General features: G+C 37.4%; 1 protein-coding gene across 2 annotated transcripts in view; it reads left to right on the forward strand.

The window, feature by feature from the left end:
• LOC110023849 (BEACH domain-containing protein C2-like) overlaps window positions 1-20102 on the forward strand; it is a 167368-nt gene that overhangs the window by 26269 nt on the left and 120997 nt on the right. For both annotated transcript variants that reach the window (XM_020723461.1, XM_020723462.1), the window contains exon 5: window positions 7078-7182. In XM_020723461.1, the coding sequence (XP_020579120.1) occupies window positions 7078-7182 (105 nt within the window). The remainder of the gene's footprint in view (window positions 1-7077; window positions 7183-20102) is intronic.

Consider the following 20102-nt stretch of genomic DNA (forward strand, 5'->3'; position numbering starts at 1 on the left):
TTTCTATGCTGTGCCTCCTTTAGAGACAATGCCTCCGGGTCAGTCTCTGACTCGGTTTGGGAAGTAGAAGCAAGCCTTCTGGCCTTACTCTCGACAAATAGTCCAATGAATGAAGGATCACGACGACGTGAAGCTGATCGTGCTCTTGCCCCTTCCTCAGAAGAGTCTTCAGCCTCACTCTCTTCCGGGCGACTGGGTGGCCTTTCGGGTTCTCGCGAACTACGCCTGAAGGAGCTGCAATCATTAGATGTGTTAGAATTAGTATGAGCCAAATGCCACCTTTCTATGATGGTTAGTTTATCAGTCAAAATTTGTTGGATCACCATCGTAGTTTCATAGACAGGTAAAAGAAATTCCTCATTTACTGAACCGACATTGTCGCCGCTTGCCTTGACCGACCTTCCTTCATTCGGTCGCTGCGACTCCCTTGTAGGAACAACTTTTACCCTGGCCTCAGTTTTGTCCTTCTTTTGGGTAATTCGAGCCATGACTGTTACCTATTGCTCGGCCTCTTCCTCGTCACAGGAGACTCGAGAATCTGATGTCATTCGACCAAAAATTCCAGGAAATAGGACCATATTTGTAGTCACCAGACCATTGTGCTAGGTAATTGAGAGGAACTGCCCATCGATCTTAACTCCCTCAACCTGCGAGTTATCTGTCCCCTTATCCCTCTTGAAGGCATCCGGGTCGGCACAGAGTTGATGACCCAACCCTCAGAAGATGAGGAAATGAGAAAGTTGTATTTTGAGTTCATTACCTTATTCTCCAAGTCCGAGATTTGGAACCAAATGATTTTCCCGAATTGTACGTATTCATCGGCCTCCACCTAGATAGAAAACATGTGGCTGAACAGGTCATTTGACCACGAGATTCCTTTTCGCCGACATAAAACTACACAAGTCATTATCGCAACAGTGAAATTTGGCTTTATCTATGCTGGAATGACCACATAGCGATTGAATGTCATCCTAAGTGCCTGGCACATGGACAACAATAGTTCATACCTAGTTGATCTCTGCAGTCAACATGATCGTCTCCAAACAAATAGGTCGCCCTCTCATTGGGCGAGCGACCCTAAATCTGATGGTTAAGTTAAACTCAAAAGCCCCCTTCACAAAAGCAACGTTTGACGGAGACAGAACCAATCACTCGGTCGTAATTATCGGACTGAAAGTCTAGGTAGTTCTCTTTGGAGCCATAAAAAAATGAACGAAAGAAATAAAAGAATGAATAGCCAAAAGAAACAAAGAAAACCGAAAGACAGGAGCTCAGAGAAAAAGTTAGCAAGCGCACAAATAAATTCCTCAACCTCTATGTATAGGGACACAACAGAATCATAAATGTCGCACGAGAATTTGGAGAGAACATCACGTCAACACAAAAATTAAGATGAAAAGAAAATAAAATATTTTATTTTAATAACTATGTAATTATACTCCAATCTTAATCCGACAGAAAGTACTTGACAGAAAATACTTTACCAATTGGTCCTCAATTGCCTCAACTAGGAGCTAATCTTTCCTAGCTAATCTCCTATACAACATTTGACCACTGAGCTTAAACTTCTTCGCTTGGTTGGTCTCAGAGTTAGCCCTCTGTACAAAGGCATCTTCTTGGAGTTCAACAACTTCTCGGCGAAGATTAACTATCCTTCTCGCATCTCTTCCAACACCGTGCATGGATCCTCATCTCGCTGAGCCCAAGCAACTTCAATCTCATACAGGCGATGGGTCAAGGTTTTCGGGGACATATGACATCCCTCAGTCACTTCCTCCCAAATCTCCACAGGATCGATCAGGAGGTCATCCACATTACTCGCTGTTGAGCAACGCTTGAGGCACATGAGCCGCCACCACTGTTGGATTTCAACTGTCACCAACAAGGGGCAAACCTCTGATTGAACATCCTCATCTACTCAATGAAACAAAAAATGGATAAGCAAAGGGAAGAAAAAATTGAAGTGAAAGACAAATAAAAAAACATACTCAGGATCTGATCCATCTCGGACCAAGTAGCTCTGCCTAAATCTAATGATGAAAAGTCATAGGCCACTCTCTTCACCCTGACCAACTGATCACCTTCGCCAGTTGTACACTGGTCGGTTGAAGTGCCCGCACAATCTCTGGCTGAACAGAATCTCAGCAAGAGCCTTTGCTGATAGGCCAGATGCCGAACCACCTAGCTTCTTCCTAGCGTTGGGTTGACCTTTCTTTGGATCCCACCATATTGAGTTCAATATTCCTCCACTTCCATTCACTAAGATAGCTTCAACTTCTTAGCAATCTTCTTCTTCTATGGCCTGCCTTTTGGCCGGCGATGTTTCTTTAATTCAAGGGCACCCAACATCTTCGCTTGTTTTACAGTTTTTGGTGCCAAATTAGATCCTTTCTCCGTAAGGGCAACACAGAAGCCGAGCATTTACTAGGTGAAACAGGCTGATGATATGGAGAATCGTCCACTATGCCTTATTTATAAGGGCCATGGGCATGAAAATCCAGAGAGTCTAATTATTGCTTTAAATTATGACTGTTAAGGTTTGATTTATTGCATTAAAAATTTCTTTGTTCTTATCGTTGCTCTCTCTATCAAGGAGCAGGAAAATTGTGAAACTTAAAATGCTCAACCAAAAATAATCTGCATGAATCACGAGACAATCTAATGATCCAGATCACACAGACGAAAATTTACAAGACATAATTAATATGTCAGGCTGAAGACCACCAGCTGGCCGCTGGCCAGCCGATTGAAGGGCTGGCGACCGACCGAAGGACTGCTAATCGACTAAAGACCAATTTGACGACCTAAGGGCCACCCAGGCGGACCAGAAATAGACAATCACGCCAATGACCGAACAAAGGTTTAGTACCCCCAACAATCTCGAATTATCAACGTGAGTCTCTCTCAAAAACTTCCCCAAAGATCTTTAGAAATTACCAATGAACAATAATCAGACAAGCTGACCGACCGACTACCACACTCAAAACCGACCGGTGTCCAAACTGAATAGCCCACCGGCTCCCCAGAGCGAAGGCCAACTGGTGCCCATATGCGATGGTGCCATAGGAGGTTACAAATATGAAAAGGCACAAGAAAAGACAATAATATCCTGTATTGCCCCTATTAAAGCATGGGTAAACATGCAATTTTACACTTTTTCCCTCTATCTTCTATAAATAGGGCCTTTTGCCTCTTTAGACTCTTCTCACTAGACTCACTCTATAGGGAGATTTCTATCCCCTTCTCTCTTGTAATATCTCAGTTACAATATACAAAATGGGTCACGCATCCCGGTGATACCCCAAATCGTCCCTATGGGGCAATTCTGTGTGTGCTCTTTCATTCTTTCTCCCTCTTCTTCTCTCTCTCTGTCTCTCCCTCACGGTTTTTACAGCTCCGATTCTTGGGCATGCCTCACTGGACAAATCTGAATTCAACAGCATGCATACTCTCCAGTATCTATCTAGTCTATAACGAGCTTTCCAGTAAAATATTAGCAATTAAAGGTATAAGTTAAACTACTTATTGGTCAAAATGTTTCTAAATTATAATAATTTTCATTTAAAAACATTTTATCTTTTAAAATAACTATATGATTCTAGAACCTAGTGGAGACTCTTACATGGGTTTTATTTTATTTGGACGCTTTGTTTCTCTATTTTCTTGGATTTGGAGAGCCGCAACATATTTTTCTTCAAGCTGGACATATTTTTCTTCAAGCTGGAGACAAAATAAGCTATCATCCAAGCCATCGACAATTCACTTCTGTGTTGTTCTTCCTCTAGAATGGTAGCCAACCTGCCATTTTGCCCTTCCAACCCCCGAGATTTACTTCTTTAACACTTATTGTAACCTTAGAGTAGTCTCACAGTTCGAAAAAAGAGCAAGGAGCACATAACATGGAGAGCCAACAATGGGAGCTCGAAGGATGCTAACATTCATAAGAATAGACTTGTTAGCAGTTGTATATGAGCAGATAATGACCTAGATGGAGTGGCTGCCAATGTAAGATTTGAAGTGGAGGGAGTGAGGTGGCACCGCATGAGAAATGAATTTGGAGCAAAAAATAAATTGAGGCTAGCCTTATTGAAATATCTAGGGAGCCACCATAGGTGTCGAGATTAAAATCGACGTTTGCCTTGCTCAGACATTCATCCCCAAGGTGCATGTCGAGCTAGAACACATGCATTTTCCAACCAAAATAGCCAAGCTCAACAAGAGTAGAGAGTCAACAAATGGAACTTGTAGGGACAAATTATATCAAGAGATAGGGGCGAACCAATCATGTATGATAGCAACAACAAGATGTGAGCTTCACGTGACATGCAGAACTAAACGATTGCTTCAATTGGGACTCGTGGCCGCAACAAGTGCTCGTGAGTTTGGTTGACCATAGTAGGCGTGCGTGAATAAGGGGGTAGCAAGGGTGTTGCAAGATGGAAACTTGGTGTTACAGGTTATAAATTAGGAGAAAATAATTGTGGGAGTTATAAAATATTGTCTATTAATGTGAATGAGAGATGGGTAGATCCTTTCTTAGATATTGGAGGATGGATTTCCGGTAGACCCATTGAGAATCGTAATAAGAGGATGAGATATCTTGGTAAGAGATTAATATAATTATTGTTTACTTGTTATGTAAGAACATATGAATCTTAAACTGAAGATATATTAAAATGTATGATTGCAATCAAGTTTGAGGACGAAACATGAGTTGTGAATGGATATTTGAGCTTTATTGAAGCTTATCATAATTTTCTTGGGAAATAGTAACATAACCTGTAGAGAACCTGTTTAGTTTGAAGAATAGCCAAATTTTTAAAAGCAATCGATGAGTGATGTATCCTCTGAAAATACTCACAAGGTGAAAAGAGTTGCCATCAAAACTACAACAATCACCACAATAATGAGAACTATGAACACCCTTTTGTTTGGCAACAATGGAAGTACAATTATGCTTAGAAGAAGGTATAACAAGTAACTGAGTGATTAGATAAACAAGAGGAAGATAGCCATGATAACAAACTCCATCATTAGCTTAGTTTGAACATATTGTTGGGATGGATGAAGGCTGGAGTGGAACACAACAATGAGAAACTTCTTATTTTTTTTTATGAAGTATCGATCGGCTTGATAGACAATTTTAAGATGTAGTACTAGTGAGTAAATTTTTTGTCCTAGCATATAAAAAAAAGATCGCGCGCTTTAACAATGCCATCGTTGTGAAAGTATGATGAGCGGAGAAATTCTGATGCCTATTTAGCAATCTTCTAGAAAATAGTCGCTTCAAGAGACTTGGTAATTTTGGCATCCCCACTCCTAGTTGGTTTAGTGTGATCGTTGATGGTGCTCTCCTCCCTTCCGGGGTTGCCGGAACCGGTTGCATCTTGCACAATGAGCAGGGTTTGGGTATTTGGGCTATCGGACAACACTCTCATCATTGGGATAGCGCCCAAGTGGAACTGCAAGCTATTAGATCCTTTCAAGACTTTTGCAAGCCTTGGATGTTTCAATGCAAGGGTATTATCATTGAAGGGGATAATGTGAACATCATGCAATTTTTAAGCTCCACCAACAAGGATATTGTTTGGCTTCAACGACCACAAGAGGCTTCTGGATTTGCTTTTCTTTTAAACATTAAACAAGTTTTATTTTTCCATACGCTACGACATTGTAATTGGGCCGCTCATTTTTGTGCCAAGCGTGCCCTTAGTTATTTTTTTGTTTTGATGCATATAGCTGATTATAGGAACTTTCTGCCATACTTGTATATGATAAGTCTCTCTTTTGTATATCATAGATGTACTTGCATCATTGTTTACTTTTTTTTTGATATATTAATGCAAAAGCACTATTTACGGAAGCTTGTTATTTGATGTATGTGTTGGTGTCCTTTGATTCAAGAGATAGCACAAGCTGGTGAATTTATTATAAGATTCTATGAAGAAATGGGAATCCGGAGACCATAGAAGATAGTTGGTATCATTGAGTTTAATAGATGCACCAATAATGGATGAGTGTTTCCTCTCCATAAGAGTAATTAGGGGAGTCCTCAACAAACATCACCAAGAGAAAGAAAGGAAAACAATAGAATGCATTTAAGTTGTCATGGAGCTTGGGAAAAGAGGGTGAGGTTATTATTTACAGTGAGCGGCCAACTGACTTGATTTAGGAGGCGATCTAGGGTAGCCTTCTGATGGCTCACCTGTTATAGCTACTATGTGCTAAGTAAGAGTGAGCTAGGGATGGCAAGCTTGCATTGGTGCAGAGTGTGAGTAAACATATGTGTGGGTGAGTGATGGTAGAAACAGGAGCGATTGATACTGTAGGTGATGGCTTGCGTGTTTGTTGGTGGATGAGAGTGGAAGGAAGGGGTTGCATGTTGTTTTGGAAAGAGCAGGGTGATAGTTGAACAGGCAGGAGAGCAGTTTCTGATGGAGGTGGTGTTGGGGATGGCAAAAGTTCGGAATCTCTTCTTTAATAGAATATTAGACGGGACAAATATTTATATGTGTTCTATTCACTATAGAACTCACCTTTATATAATATAGGAATGGGTGGAATGTTTTTTGGTGCACGCAATGAACATATACTATTAATCGCATATAGATGACTTTTCAAAACTGTTTTTCTTTGCTGCACTAACAAAAAAGCATCCACTGTCATATCTTCATGTCATTGCTGACTAAACTCATCATGCTAAAAGTTTGGTACTCTGAACCATAATAAGAAAAGAAACATCATTCTTGCTATCCTCTGGCTCGAGTTAATGCATCAATATTTCAGATTTTCTGGTCGTCATATTAACCAATCTGAGATTTCAGTCTTTTTCTTTGCTCAAATCCTACTCCAAGTGATGTTCTATCCCATCCTTCCATTATAAAGTAAAGTCAATCAGCAATCATTGAGTAGTCGGTCATCTCAGTTGCCTTTTTAAGCTCAGAATAGTTTATCGTAGAAGTAGCAGATTATTTATTTGTTCCTTGGAACAGGTTATGTTGATGCATTGGTCAATGCTATGATAGTAAGCAGGTGGCTTAGTTCTGTTTCTGAATATTTCCTTCTATATTATTTCAGGATCTTCTGTTTTTGGCTTGCAGTCTTCCAGAAAACAGAAGTTCTCTTACTTCTATGGCAGAATGGCCAGAGTGGATATTAGAAGTTCTTGTTTCTAATTATGAGGTAAACTTGTCATGCCAATCTTTAATTCTTCCTTTTTAGCAAGTTGCATATTGCTTTATCACACTGTCAATGTTATGCTGAATATGGATAGTATGGAAATCCTTATTTTTGTATGAAATATTTTATACAAAACAATATTTTATACGAAACAATTCTCAATCGGTTTGCAAACTTATTTATGGCAATTTACATTCACATCGTGATTGGTTATGGGGAAAATGAATTTGGCATAAACTTTTATCTCCCTTTATATCCTTTTTCCTTTAGCGCTACCTCACTTTTTTAATACCTATTGATGATATTCTTAAGTTAAAAGTCTTAAAAATGGCCTCGAGATGTCATATGTGCAAAATGAAGGAGGAAGACATGAGACATATTTTCTTTGAATGTGCTTTCTCTTTAAGAGTATGGGATATGCTTGGTGTATGGGATATGCTTGGTGCACATGCACATTTCGGTTTTTCTTGGATGTATAGAGGCTTTTTAAGCAAATATTTATGGCAATGGAAAGATTTTGATATAAGTAAAGAGGGGTTTCCTCTTCCTTTACTAGTCCTTTGGTTCCTTTGGAACTCCAGAAACAATTTTAAATATCACACTTCTCCCCCACTGCTTCTATGACTGTTGCTTATGTGATTGCCTATTACAATAAAGTCTTAAGGGTTGGTTCTATTGAGGTTCAGGTTTTAAAGCCCCCCAACTCATTAGATGGGCTCCCCCCTCACTGAGTTATGTTAAATTAAATATGGATGACTGTTGGCATCCTGATTATGCTGCGGTTGGGGAATATTTAGAGATTTTGAGGGTAGGTGTCTCTGTTTTTTCACCTCCCCTGTTGTTGCGATAATCCATTGGAAATGGAATGCTGAGGGTTTTTTTTGGCATTGATGGTGGCTAATGTTTTGAATTTTCATAAATCACAGGTGAAAATTGATTCTAAAATGCTCTATGATATTCTTTTGGGTACCTCTCCTCCCTTCTGGGATATATTATGCAATTTTAAACGTATTTTAATTTTTTGGCTGAAAAGCATCTTGAGGTAAATTGGAAATTCATTCATAGAGAGAAACTCTCCTGCTGATTGGCTTGCTAAGCATGCAGGAGAGGTCTGTCACATTGGTATCCACCCCCCCCCGCTCCTCTTAGAAGACTCCTCATTTGGGATAGCTTAAATCTGCCTTATGTTCGTTTTTAATCATTTCTGCTTATTGGCTCTAGGGAGGAGTTGCTTTCGGTTTGATGACTGGGGTCTACATTCTCCTCTTGCGGGTTTTATATTTTGCTTGGCAGGTTTTCTTTTTGCTGCAGGTCGAGTTCAGTTTTCTAATTCCCTGTTCCTCACTCCTGTTTACTGTTTTGATCTCACTGTTTTTGCTGATTTTTCTCTGCCCATGGAGATGATTTTGGAGAACTCGGATAATCTGAAGACACTTTTGTACATGATTTCTTCTTTACTTTTCAAGTTACTTCTCAAGCTACACAAGATCACAGGCTTACTTATTTTTTGGGCTTTTGGTTTTTTTTTTGGTATACCTGTATTTTGGAGATTCTTTTTGGTGTGAGTTGTACTGTGGGGAGAGGAACCCCTAGGGGTGTGTCAATTGTATTTTTTTGGGTTTCATAGACGGGGATCCTCCCCCTCCCTTTTCCTGTACCTTTGCGTCTGCGCCCGTGCTTCTCTCCGGCCCGACAACAATAGCTTCGTTTCTTCTGCTTGTCAGGAACTCTCTGCAGGTGAACGTCGTCACATCTCTTTGCTCTGATGACACTTTCTTCTTCTTTGACTGAACCGACAAAGACCTTCTTTGCCCACGTGGTGGGTAACCCTCAGGTGGAGTCCGCAGTGGTTTCTCCTCAAGCTATAAGGATTGTCGCGATGGTACAAATGATTACCTTTTTATTAAGAAAGGAAGTAGGAAAAGTAGAAGAATAACAATCTTTTTCTTTAACTCAAAAATTTCTACTCTGACTGAAAAATTTAAGTTTGCTCTTATTGGAAAATTTCAGTGGGGGCACCCACCTATAGATGTTATCAGAAAGAGTGGATCTTAAACTAGTAGACAAGTGAAAAGTGTGGCTCATGGCTGAGAGATGTGTTGATTCAACTAACAATAGCTAAAAGCTACACCCGAATTTTCTCCAAGAAATATTTTAATATCGCAGACAAATTAATGAAGTTACTCAAGTGGTCTCCTGATTTAGACCCAAATCATGAAACTCCCACTGTATCGGTATGATTTAGTCTACCTGGTTTCAAGCTGCATTGTTTTCACCATCAGGTTCTCTACTCTATTGGGGCCATCGTTGGGGACTGTTTGAAGCTAGATGTGCCTACTTTCAATCTTTCCAGACCTCCTGTGGCCAAAATACTTGTGGAAAAGGATATTACTTTACCTGATGTTACTGAAGTCTGGCTGGGCACAACCCATAATGGATATTTGCAAAAAATCATCATGGAACACAGACTCCCATATTGTACTCAAGTGGTCTCCTGATTTAGACCCAAATCATGAAACTCCCACTGTATCGGTATGATTTAGTCTACCTGGTTTCAAGCTGCATTGTTTTCACCATCAGGTTCTCTACTCTATTGGGGCCATCGTTGGGGACTGTTTGAAGCTAGATGTGCCTACTTTCAATCTTTCCAGACCTCCTGTGGCCAAAATACTTGTGGAAAAGGATATTACTTTACCTGATGTTACTGAAGTCTGGCTGGGCACAACCCATAATGGATATTTGCAAAAAATCATCATGGAACACAGACTCCCATATTGTACCCACTGTAAGATGTTTGGGCATATCCTTGATAAATGCCACAAGTTCCATCCTAATTTGAAATCTAAGGTTCAAGTGAATAAGGATGGGTCTAACCCCACTGCTTTAGACATTTTAGTTTCACTTGGGGAGGATACTACCAGACAAGAGGTGTTTGTTCCCCTTATGGAACCCCCCCAATGACACTGCTGTTACTGTTACTGCGAGTGATGTGATGCTGACACCTTCAAACCCCATAAAAAACAATACTGATGAAATATTATCTACAAAGTACAATGTTCAGACTGATAATCAGGAGAACCTCGCAGCTCCCTTTCTTCAGGAAGTATTCGGTGTAGAGGCAACTCATACTTCACATATACTAGAACCTATTGTGGGTACTACGATTAGTAATCCTTCTGCTTCAGCTCTATACTAGAACCTATTGTGGGTACTACGATTAGTAATCCTTCTGCTTCAGCTCTATACTAGAACCTATTGTGGGTACTACGATTAGTAATCCTTTTGCTTTAGCTCTACCACCTCATCAGACTGATTCTTCAGATGAGGAATGTCAGGTCTACACTTTCAAGAGGAAGAAGAAAAATAGAGATCTGCTTGAGCTCAAGAGTCTTATGGATGATACTTTGGTTACTTCGGGTAATGATACGCACTTTACCAATCTGCTAGCTGGATCCCTTCCGAGAACTAGAGCCAGAGGCAGAATTAGATTGGGACGACCCTCACTTTTTTGGCGCCCTGGTGGTTTTGGGCTTTTTTTATTTTTATATGTACCCCTGTTTAACTTTTTTATGTGTGTTGTACCGTGTGGGTTGGATGCCTTTTTTTAGGCCACCCATAAAACCTATATGTATCTTTTTTCTTTAATATATTAGCCCTTGGGCTTTTTTCAATATTTATATACATACATCCTTGTTTAAAACTGCATAATGTGAGACATGTCTTGAGGCCCAGTCTCAGTGCTTTTTATACAATCACAATGAGGTTTATGCCTCATTGTCCCGAGAATGTCTCAAATTTTTGAGATTATCTGTAATTCTTTTAAAGAAAATCAAAGGTGGAAAATCAAAAGGAGAAAATCAACAGGATCTGATGATATGCCAATTGAAGTTTAGAAATATTTAGGAGATTTGGGAGTTTCTTGGCTTAATAAACTCTTTAATATTATTTTAAAAACTAAAATGGTGCTTGATGAGTGGACGAGAGTATTTTGATTCCCTTCTTAAAGAATAAAAGGGGATGCACAAGAATGTGCAAATTATAAAGAAATTAAGTTAATTTGTCATACGCTAAAATTATATTATGGGAGAGTAATTAAATATGGGTTAAAAGTGATACAAAAATTTCTCATAATCAATTTGGATTTATGCTGGACAATTCTACCATGGAAACTATACATTTTATTGAGAGGTTTGATTGGAGTTTTTTGGTATATTGGGATGAATAATTATATATGCCTTTTTTTAGCTCAGCTAGGGACAAATCTCGGGCCACCAAAATAAAATAAGTAATTTATGTGTGCATTTTTTGATTTAATGGGAAAATCTGTGCTAAAAAATTCTTCGTTTATAATCGAAGACTCATACACACTTTTTTTGGCTTGGTGAGGGAAGAAGACTTGTTGCTGTCGTAAGTGCCAGCTTTTGCCCTATGGGCAACCCTAGTTTTTTCATAGATGCTCCCATGTAAGGAAGATACTGGAAGGCTGTCAAAATTCGGATTTACGAGGACTTGAAATAGAATGAAATGAAAGAGACAATTTATTGTAAATATAATAAAAATGAGAATAAATAAAAATATAAAATTGCAAACAATGAGAAAATGTGGACCAAATTGTAAACTTGGAACTCAAGCTATACTTGAAATGAGCTCACAAGAGATCTGCAATGGAATTGAAAGCCCATCTTCAGACAAGAACAAAACACACAAAACTTACAAGTGACTTACAATTCAATCCGTAGTTTGCCTACGGGGACAAAAAAAAAAAAAGAAAAGAATATTTAGATTGCATTATAGGATTGAAATGACCCTAAGTAGACGAAAATGAGACTTGTAAAGGACATGAACAAGATTTTGATGTATTCAATAGCTCGCTTACGAGAATTAATAGAACTAAATTGCTGTATTCAGAACTTGAAGCATGGTTTAGAAAATGAAATTAAAGTAATGAACAGTGTAAAATAACCAATTTGGGTTTTATTTGAAAGCAAACTAAGTGTCAGTACTAGAAAATGAATATTGTTTAAAATACACATTAAATTCTAGAATGTCACATATGCAATAAAATCTGCAACATGTACACATATTGGATAAAAGACGATATTTTAAAGCTCAAAATAAAAAAAATTAATGTGCATTATTTGACAAACTCTTGTGCAAACCACCAAATTTGTAGAACCTTTAAGTACTATGCTTGCTGCAAAGCAATTTTTAACTCAAATGTGATTTGAAAATTGTGTAAGCATATTAATAGAAATAATTGTTATGCTTGAGTTATGATTAATGCATTAATGTATAAACCTAAGATCGGAATGCTACACGCAACATAATAAAGCAACAAAACAAAGCAATCCACATATTCTCTGTATAATGAGTTAAGTGCTCAAATTTAAAGTTTGAGAATGCTGCATGGATTAAGTAAAAATGAATCAAACTGTCTTTCTTTGAATAAAAGTACAAATATTTTGTAAGACTTGTTTTTAATTTGTAAAGGCAAACTCTTAGTGTCAAAGGGCAATATGAATTCATCAAATTACTCACACCCTTGAACAACTCATTTTGTAGGTGATTGGCCCACTTAATCCTATTCTTTCTTTCACAAAGGTTGGAGTTGATGAAACCTATACTTTTGTAACATTCATGTAACAAGCTTCACCGAAGTTACAAATGGAGAATGTTCATAACTTCTATGCTCTAATAAAATAAATTTACATAATTATAGAACAAGAAACAAATACTTGCAAATCACATCAATTCATTTTTAACTTATAATTGCATATGAGCTTCAAGGTCTTTTTACAAGAAGGCAAACTCTCTGCATCGTGCTTGTCAGATATAACTACATGTTTAACCCTCACAGACCCACCCCATTATACGTGAGAGGTGAGTTATTAAGTTTTTGTAAATGAAAGTTTAAGTTAACTTAAGCAATGTGAATTTTTGAATTCAAATTCCTTGAAAAAAAATTGTTGAGTTGAGAAGGTTCAAGCAACAAAAGTTCAACAGATCAAATGCCTCGTTGATTTTGTGTTTATAGAAAATTTTAATAGGGGATTTGTTTTCAAAATACCATCAAGTTTCATTGAACTTTCCGTTGAACCTGAATTCAAATAAAAAAATTTACATATAAAAATTATAGAGATGATTGTTAAATGAAAAAAAAAAATGAAGTGAAAATTGTTACTCCACACCTATATGAAAATTCATCTATCATCCACAGTAATTTATCGAGGATGATAAATTTAAGATTAATCTAAGCTCATAAAAAAATAAATTCATATCAAACGTGTTTATATTGTTGCCTTCAAAGATCTCATGATAATAAAACTATGACCCGTGTTTTGTCCATGCGATTTTGCCTTTAAATGACACCAAAAAAGGAGTGGTAGCGATTAGATCCTTTGATCGGATGGTTCACCTCTTAATTGCACCATGTGGTCGAAGCGCGTATGTTTTTGAATGATTCTGTACTATTTGAGTTTTGAATCATAGTGTGCACTTGATAGGGCATAATATCTTATGTTGGTTATATTTGCTTAGATAAACACTTACCTAGGTTTATAATGTCTCATTGGAAGACAGTCCATGGTTATCGATAAGAATTCTTTGATCATGTTTGGTTGATTAATTTCATTGGCCATGTAGATCATAGTGGTCACAACTTAGGACACCGAAATTGTAAGGTTTTCATCGAGTTTGCCATCATTCCTTCATCAATTCGCTCTATGATGACAATGATAAATCTTCTTTTATATATAATGAAAGAGTTGCTAATAATGAAAGATATGCTAAACATCTTGGAATTAACCAAGATGGTAACGGATGGTCGGACAATAGAAATAAATTCCTTGCTATTCTTTGGTTATTATTAATAATTTAATATTAAAATGTACGTGAAAGAACCATTAAAGAATATAATTAAATTAACAAATAGAAATAGGTACCTTTTTGATTATTGTTCTTGTCTATTATAACATTTGATCCTCTTATATTCATCTTATTCAAATGTTTAAAACCTAAAAAAAAATAATATAATGATTTATCTAAAGATAATCCTGGAGCAATCACACTTCTAAGCTATAGTAACCTAAGAAAAAGAAATCAACATGGATGCTGATATTCATATTACTATAAGAATTCTCATAATATGCTCGTCTTTCATATTTTTATAAAAAATCTTATATATGCTAATACATTTATCAGCGGCCTTTTCTCAATAAAATTTTTCAGGTCTTCTATATAGATTTAATTTAACTTTACTTTTTATTTATATTCTTTTCATACACATCTGTCTTTGTGCGGATCACCGTCAATAAAATACATTTCTTTAACCTTACTTTTATTCTCTGTGCAACTAATATATCATACATATTTTTCATATAATGCATATTTTTCACATCATTCATATCTCTTATATCATGCATCTTTCATATCATTCATATCTTTTATCTCATGCATATATTTTATATCTTTTGTGTCATGCATATCTTTTCTATCTAACAATATGAAGAATCTGTTGTAATATAAATCTAATTGACTTAAAGCATACATATAAATCAACATATGTTTTGAAGTAAAATACATTACTAAAATTTAGAAATGTAATTGCTCACCTCAATTGCCACGCCAAATTCTTAGTCTTCAGTAACTAGTTGAACCCCGCGATAACTTTTATGTTGTTCTTAATATCCTATAAAACATAATATTAAACTTTGAGTTGTAAGCAATTTTTATTAATCGGATTATTCTTCTTAGCTTGTGATTAGTTTACCTGAATTTATAGAGCTGTTCTATGAATAACTTTCACACCCTTGCCTCAAACTTGCCATCTTGGGTAAACAAGATGAAATTTTAAATGATTTCAAAATTCAGGGTATCCTACCTCATAAGGTGATTTAACGCAAAATATAATTGATTTGCCAAAACATACCTGAAACGACTTTTCGACAACCCAACTTTTCTCCGAGCTGCTAATACTTCGTCACTCTTCTTTCTATCTTCTCAATCTTCCCTTCCCTTGTGCCGATTTTGGGCTAAAATCCTCGCAAACTACTCACAACACTTCCGACACAAGTTTAGCACCTCCGACGGCTTTTGAAAATGAAAAATGCGTGAAAATTGAGGCAAATCTTAAAACTAAAATGTGAGGAATGAAATGAAAGGCTTAAATAACGCTAAAATCAGTTTCACACTTACCAATTTTTCTCCGGAACCCTAAACCGAGATCTGCGACTTACCAGGCGGCCGCTCGGCCGCCTTTGTTTGTGCCCTGCTACAGTGGCGCAAGCGGAACTCCTTTTGTCGAGTTGATCAAATAGGGAGATGTCGGTCAACTTCTTTGATTTGAAAATATGAATATGAAAATAATTTTTGAAATTTAATTTAAATATAAGAGATATATTTTTGGTTTTGAAAGTAGTATGTTTTAATTTTTGAACAGAAATGAAACCAAATGGATCTCATTCGTCCAAATAGTTTGCAAAATCGTGCCCGATACCGTGAATACTACACTTTTCCGAAAGATAAATGTAGACCTCGGCGATAGACCCAATCCTGCAAATTAAGAGATTTGTGACATCCGTTTGGTCTGCGAACCTTTTATGTGTGACCGACAAGTTCCCCTATATAATACAAAGATTAAATAGAGTTTATTTTACCTGAGTTCCAAACTCCCTATAGAGGCAAACCACTATAGTTAATTATATCCCAAATGACGGGGGTCACTTGAGAAAACTCTCGATAGTGATCAGAGGTACTAGCCTTCAAGATCTCAAGGTTTAAGTTTTCACGGTAGGCCGTAGAAAAACAAATGAGAGTGACTCAAGTAGGAACAATTATTTTCAGGAGTCAAAGGAAATAAAAGGTAAGGGATGCCACAGATCATGAGGAGAATCCTCAGTGACTTCCCAGATTCACCTACTGTGTGGCTGTGTTTTGGAGAAGACGTTATTTAAATGTTGAATCTCATCAATTTTATTATTTAAGACTTGCTTTTGCATAATATCCGATTATGCAAATAACCCGCAGAGATAAGAGGGTTTACGTCGTGTGACACGACAACCTCAAAACCTAAGGCGGGTTAGGACTTATGCTGCATAACATGGCTGTACAGGAGCTTAAAAAGAGAGTGTGAGGTTTTACGTCACGATAGACAAACTACCTCGAAATCCTATGAGTTGTTATTATGCTAGGAAGAGATAATGCTGAAGAAGATCCTCTTGTCGCTCGCTCCAAGCTCCTCGTCGTGCTGCCCACAAAGTTGGCTCCAAGCTCCTGTTGTAGCGATGACTCCAAAGTTTAAGTTTTTGAGATTGGTGATTTATGTTTCCCAGTTTTGGTGTCAAAGTTTGATTTTGTTTTGTTTCGGTTTTAGTTTTATTTTCAGTTCTGGTTTTGCATGCAAAATAAGTAAATCACATGTAAATAACAGGTACTTAAAAGTAAAATGCAGTAAGGTAAGATGCTGTAAATAAACTGTAAAAGCGTACCTGGGTATCTGCTACTGTTGCGTGATTAATATTGCGAGTATAATATAATTTGCAGCAGATTTAAATAAACTTGCAAGAAAATTAAACAAAACGAGAAAACACAGCACGAAAGTCAGAAAAAATGAGTCGTAGAAATCATAAGCAAAAGAAACCCTTAGCTACGTATGAAAGACTAAGACTAGGTGTAAGACATTGGTAAGAGTGGGGGCTCAGAGCTGGACTGTGTGCTTCCCGACCTTGGGTAAGAGTTGCTTACCCGACAATCTACGGAAGACAATTCTTAACGTCAATCCGAATGATTAGCCATGGACCTTTATAAATTTTCATAGAAAAATTCTTTGATTTTCATGCAAAAGCTGTTGTTTAAGTTTTTTTTATGCAGAGTTCTTTTTAACATGCAAAAGAGATTTTGTTTGATTTTTGTAAATATTTTGTGAAGTCGTTTAGTCCACAGGCTAGTCACTATAATCGTGCTAGAACTACTCACAACTTATGAGCATCGGGGACAACGATCCCACCAAGAATCGGCGAATAATATCATTGATTCTTTCCTCTTTCTTATTGAAGATCCTTGAGGTAGGGGATACTATTCTAAAAAAAAACCTACTTCGCATCCTTCTTTTAAGTACACATAAGCAATGTCGTCATCGCTCTCGCCACCAAGACCCTAGACTTATCCTAGTCCGGTGATCCATATGTGGCGTTAACAAATTTCCCCAATTGCCAGGTGAATTTGAGTGTAATATCCAAGCTCAAATCCCGGTGCACTGGGTTTCATTGTCGGTTAAGTCATTACGGGAATTTTACTGTTGATTTAATTAAGGAAGCATGAACTACGTCTTGGTGTATCCTATCAGTTTGTGAATCAGGGTCAAGTGTCAAGTTTCATTATTTATTCGAAAATTAGGTAGATGAATGCTCACCTAGGGTGTGTTCCTAAAATCTAAGAAGCCTATACTAAAAAAAAAAAGCTAGATGAACTCTCACTTAAGGTGTACTCCTAAAATCTAGGAAGCCTACACTGAGAATTAGGTGGATGGACTCTCATCTAGGGCGTGCTTCTAAAATCTAGAAGCCTATGTTTTAACTTGTGCTTAAAGTGATTTAAGGCATTTTACCCTCAATTAAGTGTTTTCCAACTACAATTAAGTGTTTTCCAACTAATTTTCAAATATTTCTAAGTGTCTTCCAAGTAACTGAATTAGAAATTCCCATTTTTTTCGACTTAACCATTTAAAAATAAATAAAACAAATCCACGCCCAAAAACTAGCAACCGCCGACCCACTTCTAAAACTAGCAAAATGGAAAAGGGGGAAAACAATAAGTGAATCGACCTAAAAACGTTGAAATGATAATCAAATGAAACCCAAAACAGTAAATAAAGCTCTTTAAATCCGGCCCCAAAACAATAGATGAAGCTCTCCAAAACCAGCCCCAAAACAGTAGACAAAACTCTCAAAATCAACTTCGAAACAGTGCCAAAATGGTGTTAAAACCATGCGAAAATTGGCCCACAAAATGCCCCAAACAACACTTAACTATATTCCAAATAGCTCTGACAACATCCCAAAAGCTCTCATAGCACTCTAAGAGCTCTCACAACATTTTTAACACCTCCAAATAGTAATTTACAGCACTTGTAAGCTACCTACAGCAGCCCAAACCCCAATTTCAGCACCCAAACATTGATTCCAACACTTGTAAGCTACCTGCAGCAGTCCAAATCCCAATTTCAGCACCCAAACATTAATTCCAGCACTCCAAACATTAATTCTAGAACTTGTAAGCGACCGACAGCAGTCCAAATCCCAATTTCAGCACCCAAACATTAATTCCAGCACTTGTAAGCTACCTCAAGTGGCTCAAATTACAATTTTAGCACCCAAACATTAATTCCAAGTTTCCAACAACACTTCGAACATTAATTTCAGCACTTGTAAGCTACCTCAAGCAGCTCAAATCATAATTTCAGCACCCAATGACTCCCAACAACATTTAATTAACAATACATTTAATTAACAATAAACAATTTAATTAACAATAAACAACACTTTTAAAGGCAAGAAAATAATCACATGCTGTCGGCGCTTAAAAGGGGGAAAAGAGAGTTTTTTTTTAAATGTTTGGGGGTCGCCCGTAAGAAGCTGTCGGTCGCCGGAATCGAAATCCCGTCGCCCGCTTCGGAAGGACTTTTTAATTTACGTATATATATATAATTTTAGAAAAGTATGAAATCAAACTGACCTCATATTTTCCATAGTTTAAATGAAAGAGCACTCAATCTCAAATCCTGTATCTACCCCAAGGGATAAACACAAGACTTGAGGGTGAGGCTCGATCAAATAAACTAAGAAAGATATGACATCCGTTTGGGTCTGCGAAACCGTTTTATTTGCCGACAAGTTCCCCTATTTAATACAAAAAATTAAATAGAGTTTATTTTAGGGTTTATTTTAAGCTGGGTTCGGAAAAGCTTCCTATAAGGGCAAGCTCCTATAGTTAATTACATCTTAAATGACCGAAGTCACCTAAGAAAACTCTCGATAAAAATCAGGGAATAATGTCTTCAAAGAGGTCAAAAGGATAGGACTTTACAACGAAATCGGACAAAGAGGTGTGAAGGGGGAAAAGCTCAAATCTGGAACATTGTTGAGGAATCCAAATGAAGAGAAACTAGGGGAAGCCACAGATCTTGAGGAGAACCTCAGTGACTTCCCAGTCTATCCTATGGTTTGGCTCCAATTTTAGGAAGAAAATATCAAAGTGTTTTATCCCGCTAATTTTATTTAATTAGGGCTTATATTTGCGTGACAGGGTCACGCAAATTGCCTAGAAGATATGAGGGTTTACGTCGTATCGGACGACAACCTCGGAACCTAGAACGAGTTTAGGGCTTAAATCGTACGGCAGAGCTATACGAATGCCTAAAGAAAAAGGTGGAGGATTTATGTTGCGCTAGGCAAACAACCTCGAAAACCTATGGATTGTTGTTTAATTTCTAGGAAAAAGAAAAGGTTTTGCTGGGGAAGACATGTTCTGCTGTTGAAGATGGTCGTGCTGCCCACCGCGCTAGCTCCAAGCTCCTCGACGTGACGAGTTTAAGTTTTCTAGGGTGTCCGGTTATATTATCAAATCAAACGGCCCTATGGTTGTAGTCCTCTAAACATCCTATGTAAAAAAAAAAGGTAAACATGTTTAAAGTTGAAAGATGTAAATCGTGCAATACATGAATTAACAGTAGCATGCAAGTGGAGCAGTAGTAAGTAAAACAGGAGCAGTACAACATGCTATACATGAAAGACAGTAGCAGGTAGAAACATGACAAGTGTAACATGCTGTACATGGAGAACAGTAGCAAGTAGGAACAGGAGTAATATGCTACACAGGAAGAGCAGTAACAAGTAGAAACAGGAAAATTAAGTACTGTAAAATGTAAA

Source organism: Phalaenopsis equestris, unplaced genomic scaffold, assembly GCF_001263595.1.
Source record: "Phalaenopsis equestris unplaced genomic scaffold, ASM126359v1 Scaffold000233, whole genome shotgun sequence".
NCBI lineage: Eukaryota > Viridiplantae > Streptophyta > Magnoliopsida > Asparagales > Orchidaceae > Phalaenopsis > Phalaenopsis equestris.